The sequence below is a fragment of the Hermetia illucens genome, chromosome 2 (assembly GCF_905115235.1).
Source record: "Hermetia illucens chromosome 2, iHerIll2.2.curated.20191125, whole genome shotgun sequence".
Taxonomy (NCBI): Eukaryota; Metazoa; Arthropoda; class Insecta; order Diptera; family Stratiomyidae; genus Hermetia; species Hermetia illucens.
Genome location: NC_051850.1, coordinates 79,224,635 through 79,239,235, shown reverse-complemented (window position 1 = coordinate 79,239,235; position 14,601 = coordinate 79,224,635). Strand labels below are relative to the sequence as shown.

The 14,601-nt window shown below is 38.4% G+C and overlaps 1 protein-coding gene across 1 annotated transcript in view; it reads left to right on the top strand.

Annotated features, from left to right (window-relative positions):
• LOC119648640 overlaps positions 1–10,912 on the top strand; it is a 358,882-nt gene extending 347,970 nt beyond the window's left edge. The window contains exons 19-22 of the mRNA XM_038050411.1: positions 7,923–8,092; positions 8,202–8,485; positions 8,548–8,770; positions 9,119–10,912. Coding sequence (XP_037906339.1) covers positions 7,923–8,092; positions 8,202–8,485; positions 8,548–8,770; positions 9,119–9,865 — 1,424 coding nt within the window. The 3' untranslated portion in view covers positions 9,866–10,912. The remainder of the gene's footprint in view (positions 1–7,922; positions 8,093–8,201; positions 8,486–8,547; positions 8,771–9,118) is intronic.
• The last annotated feature ends 3,689 nt before the right edge of the window (positions 10,913–14,601 follow it).

Sequence of the window (14,601 nt, the reverse complement as noted above, 5' to 3'; positions counted from 1 at the left end):
CGCCAGTCGATGCACAGTCTTTGAAGGGACATGCGTACATATCTATGGGCGTGTTCGAAAGAGGCCAAAATCGTGAATTTAGATATGTACAAAAATATGTACATATGTGTATTGTGAACTGCAATATCCAATTCCGAAACATATATATATATATATATTTGTATACACAGTACCTGGCCATATTATTAGACGCACTGCAGATTCTATGCAAGATCTTGATTATCGGGTGTTTTTCGGCTTTAAAATTTATTAATAGACACATTTATGTAATTTGTATGTATAATATACTTAGTTACCTAATTGTTAAGAAAAAGAAAACATCATTGTTAACAAAAATAAAACATCACAACTTTGAAATGTATGCCATAAAATATGAATATTTGGTTGAGCCACCTCTTACCGCTATGATAGCTTCAATTCTGCGCGACATGCTGTCAATGCAAAATTGTACTGCATCCTGCAATTGAGGATGATGGTTCCACACATGGTTTCTTTTTTCCAGGAGCTGAGTTTTGGTTGTGATCACCTCTTTAGCCACTTCCCTCTTCATCAGCTCCCACACATTTTCAATTGGGTTCATATCGGGACTATTACCCGGACAATCCAATAGAGGAATATTCTGTTCTCGCAAATAAGTTTTCACAGAACGCGCCGTGTTACAGGGACCCCATCCTGCATGAAAATGAATGGCTCCCCATTCGGAAACCGCTCTCTTAGCTGGGGAACCAACCGAGTTTGCAAGACTTCTATATACTAATTTTGCCTCATAATGCCTTTTGCCGCGTACAAACGTCCAGTACCTTTGCTCCTGATAACTAATCAGATCACAACCTTTGTAGGGTGCTTCACAGTTTAAATTAAATTTTTCTCCAGGAAGACGGCGCACAAATTGAGTTCAGTTCTGCATAATTTCAAATGTGCTTTCCCCGCTAAAGCAAACCTATCAAGAATAGAAAAAATAAATGAATGTCCTAAGTATCAGTGCTTGTATTTCATTATTTCATAGTAAATGATGTATCTAATTTCAACTTACCGATCTCCAGAAGTTGACATCTTTATCACGCCACTGTGTGGCCCATTTCCGACGCTTGGCTTTCATCGCAACTGTTAACTTGTGCCTGGCGGGTCGGCAGGCCTTTGAATGTAAATCCTTTAATTTTCTACGTACACGTACGCTCAGTCGAATTACATTAGCATCTTTCAGTTGAGATTTTATCTGTCACAAAAAACACCGTCTGTATCTATAGCAGTCGAGAATGCAACTGAAACAAATTTATACTTATTTGGGCTCTTGAACCAAAATGGTAACACTGTAATGCGACACGTAAAAAAAAATATTAAATAACACCCTATTATGAATTTCTCAAACAAAAATAATTATATGTAAGGTTAAATGTAAATAATATCGCATATAATCCAGTGCAACATATACAATTATCAATAATTTAAAGTGCGTCTATAATAAATTGGCCAGGGACTGTATGCGTATTTTTAAGTGGCAATTGCTTATATGAAGAGTCTCACACGATACTCTAGGTGAAAACATTTGTCTGAAACACAACCATCTGCGTCTGGCTGAAGTCTGTGACAGACACAAATATTAATTTGGCACAGACACAAACTTTGCCTGAACAGAAATTTAGCTGACACAGACATTTATCTGTCTAAAGTCTGAGCTAGATATAGACATTTGTTTAAAACAAGTACAGATTCTCGTCTGTCACAACAATTTATCTGGATCAAACATTGTCTGATGTCTGAAATGACTATATACATTTACTGTGCTGTTGTCAACTTGGACGGAAACATAATTTCAACTAACAACCAAACCAATTGCTAGTTCCTCTGCTCATTCCAACCAATCCACAAATTTGATCAGCTAAAACATTAAATACCCAATAAGTAGGCTGATTCATAAAGTAAAAACGGCATTGCTCATGATTTCAAATGATTGCATGATTATGATTGCACAATTATATGATTTCATGATTACAATCATAATCATGCCCATAATTATGATTACAATCGCGTAATCACGTGATCATGCCCACTTTCTGACTGCAATCGTAATCATAATCATGATTTCGATTTTGCTCAACTCTAGCATTGAAATGTTGTTTTATTCAGATTCAGTCTGAGCCTATGCTGCATGATGGACTTGTAGGCAATTTGTTAAGAATTAGCTTATCCTCTGCATAGAGGAGTGTGTTGGACGCTGAACGTTGGATGCGGCATGCGACAATGTCCATGACAAGAATAAAGAGAAATGGCGAGAGCATAATTTCTTGATGAAGACAGGTTGAAACACCATATTGATATATTTGGCAGACTTCGAGCTTTACTCCTGGGATCGCAGTAGAAAGATCCATCCAATCCAGTGGCATTAAGTATTGTGTTGTGTGTTGAAGGATACAAAATGAGTTTGTGTGGCACACGGTCGAAGGTTGTGCTTTGTCGCCAGTCAGATGGTGTTCTACATTAGTTTATACCGCGACTTAAAGAATCACTGTTTTCCAGCTTTTCGTTTTGCAGAGCCAGGGACGATTTTGTTAGAGCCTGTTTGTTTTCCCGATTTCATTGCTTCTTCAATTTGTTTGGCACTAATAAGTGAATCTTGTGGAGGTAGTGAATGAACAAATTCTCCTGTTGTACTCGAAGTATTCTCGTCTGTCTGTCATGGCTCATCAGTCACTAAAAAAATACCGCTCTTGTCATTAACAAAACCTTAGAAAACCCAATTTCCCCTTCGCTTTTCTCCCGATATCCTCCCTTTAAGCCTGCCTCATTTTTGGTACAATAGGTACAGGAAATCTTGACTCTATAATACACCACGATTCTTTGCCGTATAACATCTCCTGAGGATAATATGGAACGTCAGAAATCAATTCACTCAAAAGGAATACAGCCGGTCTTGACGATCTCTCTTCGGAACTATTTCTTACTACCTCTGCAATGTCTGCAGGGTAAAGTCAGTGAGTGGAAGAAGGAAAAGACTGTTAAGATTAGATTAAGAAGGGCAAAACTTATGTCCAGAATACGTACATACTAATAAAAAATAAATCCCTTTTTAGGAAAATATAAATTCTATTTTATTTTATTTAGATTCCTTCATGAAGTTAAGGTTGTTTCGCACCAATATTTACTCCATGCTGTTATATGCGAGTAGTACATGGAAAGCGACTGTCCCTGTTTTTCGTAAGCGTCAAGCTTTCATCAATTCATATCTGTGTTATGTGTCATCCGTAAACTCTAGCCTGATACACTATCAAATGAAGAAATTCGCCGATGAACTGGCCAGACACATGTGGACGAGAATGCGGATAGGTTCCACATTGAGAAAAGGTGGCAACTCCATTGCTATATTATGTCATGTAGTGGAACCCATTATGTCAGGATAGGTGACAAGTGGTTCATCCTAGAACTACATTGTGCAGAAAATGGAGGACGATTACATGCTTCTCGGAAGGTCTGACGCACATGGCCAAGAACCCACGGAGGTAATAATCCTTTTTTTTGCTGATATGCCCTTTCTGCACATTTTCTTCAAGTGCCGCAGATTCGAGCCCATTATTTTCTGAACATTGATAACTATTGACATCTGAACGATCGCAAAGTTGCATCATGTAGATGGAATAATTTCGAATACTCACCCTGCATGCATCCCCTAGTTTGGCTTTCTATAGAAGAAAATTAAAACTTGGTCATGCAAGAAAAGGCCATTTCCACTTTATTACCGTATAATATATATTCGATAAAGAAAAATATTATTTTAATGGGTTTATTTATTTGAACATTTCTTTTGAAGTTAGAATTTTTCGTATTTTGCAAAATATTTCTCCCCCGGCGTAAGCTTCTTCAATGCTATTCATGTGCTCAGTTTTTAATAAATTTTTTTTGTTTGGAAAATGATAACGAGAGCTCCTCGTTAGGAAATTGCTCTGACTGGCGGTTATGTCATGCTGCATTCGTAAAGAATGTGTTGAATGGGGTTTCCAAAATATGAATCCACATCTAGATGAACCATGAAATTGTCAGATACCTTTTAGTGTTTTATCTTTCCCAGATAATGAAAGATCTCTAAGTATTGCGACCAGAATTGAAAAGAACGAAAAAATAACAAGCCGTGTAAATCGCTTTTTATCTCTGGGAAATATACACTAAATGTGCTCGGTCTTACGAATATTATCATAAATGTTATATTTGGGTGGCCGATAATAATTTGATTAGTTTACATACGTGAAAAATACAATCACGGTATTTTATCAAGGCTTCGTTATTTATATATTTGTAAGAATGTATTGAATAGGCCAGCATTCAGCCTAATTAGAAAGTCCTATGTTGGTTTTTGAAACGGGTTTGAACTTATGGACTGTAAAGTACCTTCCCCGCACCCTGTTGCAATCATTTTGAACTCACGATCATCGAAAATCAATTGTTTTTTTTTATTCGCGTAGAGGTACTATATCACTTTTGGGAATGTACCTCTAACATTTAGGTTTACGTAGGTTCAGCGTAAATTTTTACATTTTTTTTTTGCAATTTCCAATCAATTGGCGATTGTTTTGCCAATTATAGAGAATTTCACGACGAACAAAATAGGCATACATTATTACGAACGTACCGTAGCCGTCTTCGTCCCTCTTTTATTTTTTGAACTTTGGGTGTTAAACTGAGAAAGAGGAGACCGTGGGCCATAAACAGTGGCAGCAAGCTGCACTCCATTTGGTCCAGCCCGGCATCAAGTGGATGCCGATTTAGGACTACCCAATTCCTAAAAATAATACATTTTTGATTGAAAAGTGGTTATTTCTTTCACGGACTTATTTTCTGAGTCTACCTGACCGAAAAATATGGAAAGCTCTTGAAATAAAGTTAATAACAGTATAAAACTATAATTTTGAATAATTGACTGTGAAACTCCACTTAAGTTCATCCTAGAATTAGTAGTAATGCAGGCTATAATATAAAGCATCTCTAGCAGTTCCTACCAAGTTTGGTGAAAATCGCACCATTACTAAAAAAAGTTGCCAATTTAGTGCAAATTCTAAAGCCTTCGAAAGTGAGTATTCTGACATAATATATGCATATACATTTCGAGCTAGGTTATGGTTATACAAGAAATACATAAAACCTTTTATACCAAGTATCCATTTCCTATTTTCAATGAGACTGCTTTAGTTCCACTGTCATCACACTTAATTCTATGCAAATAATGCCTACAGTATCGGGACAATACAAAACAAATACAAACATTAAGTACGGGACGGGATTCGAATCCGGAGCTGACGCTCAAACAATTTGGCCATCGCATCATAAATATCAAAATTAAGATTGCAACATTTTACTAGGAAACCTTAAGTAAATGAAACTAGCAAATTTATTATGACACTAGTTGACAATGCAGACGTGTCCTGTTTTACAGCACTGCCATTCGCCCATCAGCTTCTGTAAACACATTCACTTCTGGTTGCTTTTTTTCAAATCAGAGCTACCAATGTACTTTGGACCATGTTAATTAAAAGCTACTAACGTATTTCGTACCAGCCAGATGGTGGTAGAAATTTATTGTTCTCCATTATATTTACCTTGAAAGTAGATATAAAATTATCTCAAATAATTTTTGTTCATATTGCAGGATATGTGTAAACATGTCGGGAAACCGGAAGCTGGACGCTTCGGGTATGAAAGGTTTTGTGTATTTCTAAGTACATAGCACGCATATATTATGTGAGAGTATCCACTTTCGGGTGACATTGACATCCATAGTCTTGAATTTGCAAAGAAGCAACAGTTTTGACGTATTATAACTTTGTTAGTAATAGTGCGATTTCCATGAAACTTGGTAAAATCATGCTCTATATTATAGCCTAGATAGCCTAACTAAGACCAGCTTCGAAAAGTACTAATCAAGATACCCCACATGACTATATTTGATGAAAAAAAAAGTTAACAATTATAATTATACACCTTAGGGAAATATCGCAAAGTTTGAAAATATTAATGCTGCTAAGTTGGTCCCATTCACTCCATTCTCGATCAATTAGAGAATGCAAATTGGTTGGTGAAGATTTCTGGAACACTACCTCCTTGAATAGCCTCAAGAAATTTTCGAAGGCATTAATATCGTTGCTTGGCCAATTCAAGTATGAAAAGTATTGGTGCGAGTTCTGTCTTGCATACAAATGAGAGATATTTCTTTTGGATGTCAGTATGAGTGGGCTTAGGCTGTTTTAGCGGAAGGTCGTGGTTTATTTATTTATTACCAACCAACTGAGATACGAATATTATATGAGTTAAATCAGGGTAATAATCACGTCCGGATGTGTCCGGATGGTTCAAATGGTTAAAGTCCTGGCCTTTAATCTTTTGGCTGACTAAGAAACCTATCCCGAGCACATGGTTTACTGGATGGCCGGTATAATATGGTGTAGCGGCTCTTCTCCAGGAAACCGGTCCCTGTCCATCGCATCAGCCTTATATTGGGACAAGGTATCGGCTAGCTGCTCAGCAGCATTCGGTCTGTGTAGGGAGCGCACGTTCCATGAGAAAATGTCCAAATAGTTAATTCGTTGTCGTTGCCGGGTTCGTCGTTGTATCTATCCTGTCTGAGGTTCCTTCCGTGTATTCGTAACATTGGTTTTCCGTGTAGGGTTGTCAGCCCTACCCAATCCCCAACCTGGGGAACCAGTTGGTACATTTTGTCCCGTTTTTAGATACGGGAGACTCGCCTTCATCCTTCTCTGTCTGCAGTTTTTCATGAAGAAGAACTCTCAGCGATTACCACGTGGAGGTGGAGATAGGGTTTGGTAGTAGAGCTATTGGTGTTGGTTCAGCAGGCGTTTCCCAGTTTTCATGCTCCATCGTGGGAACCAATCCACTTTTCGCCCTGGGATCTATACTACTCTTTGATCGCTGTCAATTATTCTCGTTAATTATGACGTCGGCATCTTTTGTATGGCTAAGGATGCGGTAAATTCGCACGAAATGGATAAGTTTGAACTGCTCTAATTTTGTCATTAATAGCCGGATTTCCATAAAATTGGCATGTGTCCACGAGACTGTTCTCTATGCCGGTGCAAAATTTAGTACTCTTAAGATGAACTTAAGAATTAGATTCTTCATAAATGCGTCTCTAATATTTCACGCGAATGTCAATTATTCTCGTTAATTATGACGTCAGCATTTTATTTACATGTCTTTAGAAGCACTAAATTCGCACGAAATTGCTAAGTTTGAACTGCTATAATTTTGTCGTTAATGGGCAGATTTCCATGAAATTTGGCACGTGTATGTGAAATATGGTCCTCTATGCTAATGGTAGTCCTAGGATGAATTTAAGGGGGGTTTTCAGTTCTAAAAGTTGGTAATATACTATTAGTAAGTTTATTTGAGTTTGTCTGATATCGGAATGGGACATCTTTTGAGGCCTAGATTTTTCTCGGATTTTTGGGTTGGGTAGATCCCGAAAATGAGTCCGGTCTCACTTTAAGTGCGTACATTTTGACTCCCTACTCACGCACTTTGCAATTCACGTCAAAACTAATATTAGTTTCGTACTAATCGAGACCTTTCCTAAACCTATATCCGGTGAAAAAAATTTTTAAATCCCCCTTTGCATGTATGGTGAACCCCCCTTTTGATTTCATAGTTCCCATTTGCCCACCAAATTTCGTTCGGATCGATTTAGCCATTTTGGAGAAAAGTGCGTATGACAGGCAGACTGACAGTGAATCGATTTTAATAAAGTTTTGTTTTACACAAAACCTGAAAAAGTAGTTGGAATTAAACTAATTGACATTTATTCTATATGTAGTTTAGTTGGTATTCATCACTTTGATATGTATTTGTTCTGATCAGCCGGTTATTTAAAATTTCCTTTAAAAGTAGATTTTGATAGAAGCAATTTCACGTTTTTTTTCCAGAGTTGCTTTCATCTTGGCAGCATCTTTTGATGTGGAGTGAAAACACTGCTGTGGCGCGAAAGCTACAAGAAGAGATGGTCGCATTGAAAAATACTTTACAACGCTTTGGTCACCATCCCTGCGACTTAGACTCTGAAGCTGCAATTCAATTTTCCATTGAAGAGCTCAAGGTAGGACTTTGCTAATATTTACTGAAGTGCTTCTTACTGGCGACGCAGGAAGAAAGCCTATGTTTAAAGCAATAGTGACATCATAGATATTAACATATTTAAATTATAGAGTGAGAAAATCCAGTTACAAACTTATCGGACGAATATGTTATGCTTGAACGCTTCTGTTCATAGTTGGTTAACAAGAGAAGAAATAAAACTTAAGAAGAGTCAAGAGATTGATATTAATTCAGACGAAGCAATGACTACTGCTGGAAGCGGAGGGGCTCTTATTGGAAATGGAAAAGTAAACGCTCCATCTGGTGTAGGTGTTCAGGCAGAAGAGGAATTGCATAAGCAATTGAAAATCGATGTGAGTGAAATGTATTGCGCGTGGGACGAAGCTGATGCAAGGTTGGTATTGAATAATAGTTGTTAAATATTGAACATTTACATTTATATTTAAATTATTCTAGAGTATCAAACTATCTGCAGTCTTTAACAAATTCACTTACTGCTTGGCGCCAACTTGAATTTGGACTATCAGAATTCCGTCAAGTATTAGATGATGATAGAGGGACTTTGCAAGGACTTGAAGGAGCTCTTGATAGGGGACAAGCTAACCCAACTATTTTAGCACAAAATGTTAAAGTGGTTGCTAAGCTTTTGTCCGAAAAGGTTGCTAACGGGGGACAACAGGTAAGTTACATGTAAAATTATTTTTACGAGTTCTTTTGTTATTTGGCTTTCTCTGGCATGCGGGTTTTGCTTTGAGAGACCTCGTTAAAGTTGGTTGCCATGCTAATAATCCAGTTGTAAGTTATCCGAGAAAATGTTTCAGCGAATTTTTCGAAAAATGAGAAATATACAATTCGGTGATCGTAAAAATTAAAATTTCAAATGGAATTTTCATAACAATTTCAAAAGATATTTACTGGAGGATTGATTTTTATATAATTTTTAAAGGGGTTTGAAATTGGAGATCAATTATTTCGCACATAAGGTGGTGCTCGTATTGATAAAAGTTGTTTGCTAATTTGATTTCAGGTTGCCATTATCACACACGAAAATAGTGAAAGTCGGTCTGGTGTAGCCGCTCAATTTCCAATGATCATAACTTCTTCGAACGGTTCCTTATCAGATAGCGGTATTTCAGATGGTGGTGCTACTTCGGATGGCGGCTTATCGGAGAGGGAGCGCCGTCTTGGTGTACTGAGACGCCTGGCCAAACAACTGGAAAATGCATTAGCACCAGGAAGTGAAGCTTTACGATCAATAGCAGCACGAATGGAGTCTGCTGAGTTGGAGCTTAAAGTACTTCAAAAGACGTGTCGAGAGTTAATAGTACGTACTAGCGTTTCCCAGCAAACTGCTGAAAGTGTTGTAGATTCCGCCTTACAAACAAATGGATTACAGAAAGAAAGTATGCGAACGAAGAAGAGTCCAGGATCTAAACGCAAGAATAAATTGAGATCTTCCAGTAGTAGTGATCGTAATGCCCATAATGGCTCATTACACCAACCGTCAGGCATTTTCGCGAAAACATCAGATTCGGGTGATCCTGATGACCCTAAAGATGATCCCCCGGAATTTCTCATGGCTGAAGACGATTTTGGACAGAAGCAAGGCTGGGCATGGCGAGTTGCTCGTATTGCTCTCCCCGTGCAAATTGCTATCATAACTTTACTTTGCGCAGCGTGCTTCATGGAACCACATTGTTGCGACACATTGAATAATTTTTCTATGAGTTTCGCACCACAATTGCGATACATACGCGGTCCGCCTCCAATCTGAGCGATTAACATTTGTTAATGGTTTACAATTTCGAGAACATTTCTGGGTTGTGATAAGGCTTTAGCGTACAACGTAAGCGATGTGTAATGTGTTATTAGGTTATCACTTTCGTTCGTTGCCTTAAGAGGAAATAAATGCGTTAACAGTTTTTTGCCCAGGGTTTCTATATCGGGAAATTTACTTTTAGAAACATCTCAGTGTAAGAAGAAGGCATTTAAAAAATATGTAAAGTCGTGAGAAATTAACTGCCACCCTGAATATGAAGTGTTTGATTATACTCGTCCATCTAGGAAGTCATAGGGAATTCTACCCAATTCTTCAAACTACAAACTCGACAGATTTTCCAAACTAATATATACGAGTACTTCTGGGGACAATTCTTAGGAAGTAAACCCAGCCTTGTTGGACGCATTTTCACTTACTGATTATGCAGATGTATTAGCAATAATTAGGAAGGATATATGAATAGGATACTTTTTTACTTTTTCCAATAAAATTTAAATTTAATATTTTTCTATTTTATATCTGATTAGTTATTCTAAACCAAAATTTGGCCAGAAAAGCTCGCCAAAGAAGAAACAATGTTCTTATAGGTCTTATAGCCGCACACCCCTATTCATTGGTTTAACGGTTATGAAGTATTTTAAGCTTAGTGCCTATTTAAAAAAAATATTATTTGTTTTGATAGGCAATCTAAAGGTAGATATGCATATTTTATATTTTACATAAAAAATGTTGAGGATGTGCGCAATATTTGAAGCAATCTATGCAATAAACAGCTTTTGTGTTTTGCCACATGGGTCGAAGCGATTTGAGCTGGTCGAATAGTAATTGGAGAAACGCAGATAGGCACAAGCGAAAGATATAGATGTTCAGTGTGAATCAAAGCAATGAACTGATTTCACAACGGACTTTTTTTGTCATTCGACACTGCTTTCTTTTTTTAAACGATTTTGAATTATAAAAGTTTCGACCAAACATTTATGTTCGTTTTAGACAAAATATTGTATTTGAATTTTTCAAAAATAAACCATTTTTTCAAAAGAGGTTCGCTATTTTATTTTTATAATATTGGAGTGACTTGGCGGTGCTTGGATGATGGTGAGAGGTCAGCGGTGAAAACTGAGAAGATGAATGTTAATAGGACGAATCCTTCATGACAGGCAGGGCCGAACGCGTTTTGAATATCTAGTAGATACCCGGTAGAGGATGAGCAGAAATGGGGCGAACTAATTGTGTGGGTGTGCTTAATGGCACGAATATTAGTTGTTGGACGATAAGAAGGGAAGTGGTCGACCATCGGCGCTAAGTGCAGAAAAGAACGATCCGAACATTAGATGGAAATGGGGGCACGCGACGAAATGATTAAACGCCTCCGTGGGGCTCGGTAAATAAGTGTTGAGACGAACTGGAAAACAGAAGGGCAATCTAGGTGGAAAAGGTTATTATCTCCAGTAAAGTTTGGGTCGATCATGAATATATACTCTACATGATGAGCAACAACTTTTTCTGATGGTTGAGTGAATAACTTATATAACCTAAACAGAGAAGAGTTCTTTAGATGGAACAAAAAACAAGTCGGGAATACCGGAAGCTGGCCCTTAGGGTATAAAGGTTTTGTGTTCATCTTGTGTGAGAAACTTTCTATGCACATCTTTTCATTCGTATATGATTAAAAACCGAAAGTACTCCCCCATATTTTTTTCAAACTAGAAGATATACAAGATACATTTCAGATGTAGATATTTTGCTCACGCTAAATAAACAAACATTTCCTATTACCGAACACTGTATTATATATCATCATTATCAACGGCGCAACAACCAGTATCCGGTCTAGGCCTGCCTTAATAAGAAACTCCAGACACTCCGGTTTTGCGTCGAGGTCCACCAATTCGATATCCCTAAAAGCTGTCCGACGTCCTGACCTACGCCATCGCTTCATCTCAGGCAGGGTCTGCCTCGTCTTCTTTTTCTACCATAGATATTGCCCTTATAGATTGTCCAGCCTGGATCATCCTCATCCATACGGATTAAGTGATCCGCCCACCGCACTCTGTTGAGTCGGATTTTATCCACAACTAGACGGTCGTGGTATCGCTCATAGATTTCGTCGTTATGTAGGCTACGGAATCGTCCATCCTCATGTAGGGCGGCAAAGTCTTCGGAGGATTCTTCTCTCGAACGCGGCCAAGAGTTCGCAGTTTTTTTTTTGCTAAGAACCCAAGTCTCCGAGGAATACATGAGGACTGGCGAGATCATTGTCTTGTACAGTAAGAGCTTTGACCCTATGGTGAGGCGTTTCGAACGGACCAGTTTTTGTAAGCTGAAATAGGCTCTGTTAGTTGACAACAACCGTGCGGGGATTTCATCATTGTAGCTGTTATCGGTTGTGATTTTCGACCCTAGATAGGAGAAATTGTCAACGGTCTCAAAGTTATCTTCATCTTCGTTGTTTTTTTTTTTGTTTTGGCGCTGACGTTGCCACCATGTACTTTGTCTTGCCTTCATTAATGTACGGCCCAAGATCTCGCGACTGCTCGATCTAGATTAAGGTAGACTGTAAATCTCGGGTCGTTCTCCCCATGATATCTATATCGTCAGCGTAGACCAGTAGTTGGGTGGACTTGGAGAGGCATTTACATTGGCATCGCGAATCACTTTTTCCAGGGCCAGGCTGAAGAGGACGCATGATATTACATCCCCTTGTCGTAGACCGTTGTTGATGTTGAATGGTCTCGAAAGTGATCATGCTGCTTTTATCTGGCCTCGCACGTTGGTCAGGGTCAGCCTAGTCAGTCTATCAATTTCGTGGTCGTGTAAAGTTTTACCCTGGCTATGCTATCATAGGCGGCTTTAAAGCCGATGAAAATGTAGTGCAACTGATGCCCATATTCCAACAGTTTTTTCATCGCTTGCCGCACAGAGAAAATCTGATCTGTTGCTTATTTGCCTGGAGTGAGGCTCTTTGGTATGGGCCAATGATGTTGTGGGTGTATGGGTCTATCCGGCCTAGCAAGATAGAGGAGAAGATCTTATAGATGGTACCTAGGAACATGATACCTCTATAATTGCTGCACTGCGTGATATTCCATTTTTATGTATGAGACAGGTAATGCCTCGTTGCTAGTCGTCAGGCATTGATTCCCCCCCCCTCCCATACTTTGGTTGCCTCCATATTTAACCAATTCGGCTGTAATTACATCTTGGTTTCGGCAGGATGAGCATCGAGGTGTATAAGGCTTCATCCTGCTTACTTGGTAAAACTTGCGCGCCTGGTGCGGTTGTTCCGTGTACTTTTCTAGTTCACAGACTTTGGTTCTCCAAGGCTTCCTTTTTCCGTCTGTGCCGAGTTCGTGATAAGTCTCTGCGCATGGTCGCGTTCTTTGTAGGGTTGTCAGTCCTAGCCAACCCCCAACCTGGGGACCAGTTGGTACATTTTGTCCGCGGGAAACTCGCCTTCATCTTTCTCCGTCTGCAGTTTTTCAAGAAGAAAGAACTCTCAGCGATCACCACCTGGAGGTGGAGATAGGGTTTGGTAGTAGAGCTGTTGGTGTTGGGTCAGCAGGTGTGTCCCAGGTTTTATGCTCCATCGTGGGTACCAATCGACCTTTCGCCCTGGGACCTATACTACCCTTTGACCGCAGTGTTATATGTATGCATGTGCATGTATATAAATTAATCGTGCACATATTTCCGATTTATATTGAAACGTATATTGAATACCGCTGGTTTAATGTATAAATATATCAACCTGATGTTGAGCCCTAGATGTCGCTTAGATACACCACTGTGTTTTTTCAGATTTTTCGGTTGAGCGAAAACCGTTGCACTTCTTGAGGGTCATATTTTGAGCTCTCGCTCCCCTAGCTTTGGGTATCAAATACGGGACCAGTTTCGAAAAGTGGAGCCTTTCATTTCACGCCTTACATGGCCATATTCTGTGAAAAAAAATTTGCACCCTCCTTTCGCATGTATGAGGAGCCCCTCTTTAAACTCAAGACAAAATGGCGCCAATACTATATGTAAAGGGATTCACAGACCACACGTCCTCACCAAATTTCGTGAGAATCGATTTAGCCGTTTCCGAATAAATCGGGTGTGACAGACAGACAGAATCGATTCTAATAAGGTTTTGTTTCACACAAAGCCTTACATTTCATTTCTTCTTTCATCAGCAATCATTTTAATAATGCAATATATTATCATGAAATTGATAATGTTATATGACCAAATCAGCTTTTATCAGTTTGGATACAACAATAGTGCCGAAGAAAATAACGACATAAGAACATGATAATCAAAAGAAACTTGAGTGAAATTATGCGGTGTTTCCAACGATTAATTAATTGAAATAATAAAAACTTGTTGTTTCTTTTTCGTTGGTGTGGATATTTATTCTTGCAAATACCGATATTTCGGGAACCACTTGTTCCCTTCATCAGTGCTAACAAGTTTGCTCATCTGTCGACATTAATGTTCTATTTATACTATTCTAGATCTATACTATATACTATGATATTATCATATAATTATGGTTAAAAACTTATATCTAGGTCCTGAAAAAGAAATAAGGAAACTAAATGAATCTCTTCTCGTTTCAGGATAGATAAATTAGCTATTACGAAGTTAATTAAATATTTATTTCTATCTTCCAATGGAAATCGTTCGGGTAAATGCAACAGATTGGAACCTATATTCTTGCAGTTATGCCTCAATCCCAATCCAATCTAAAA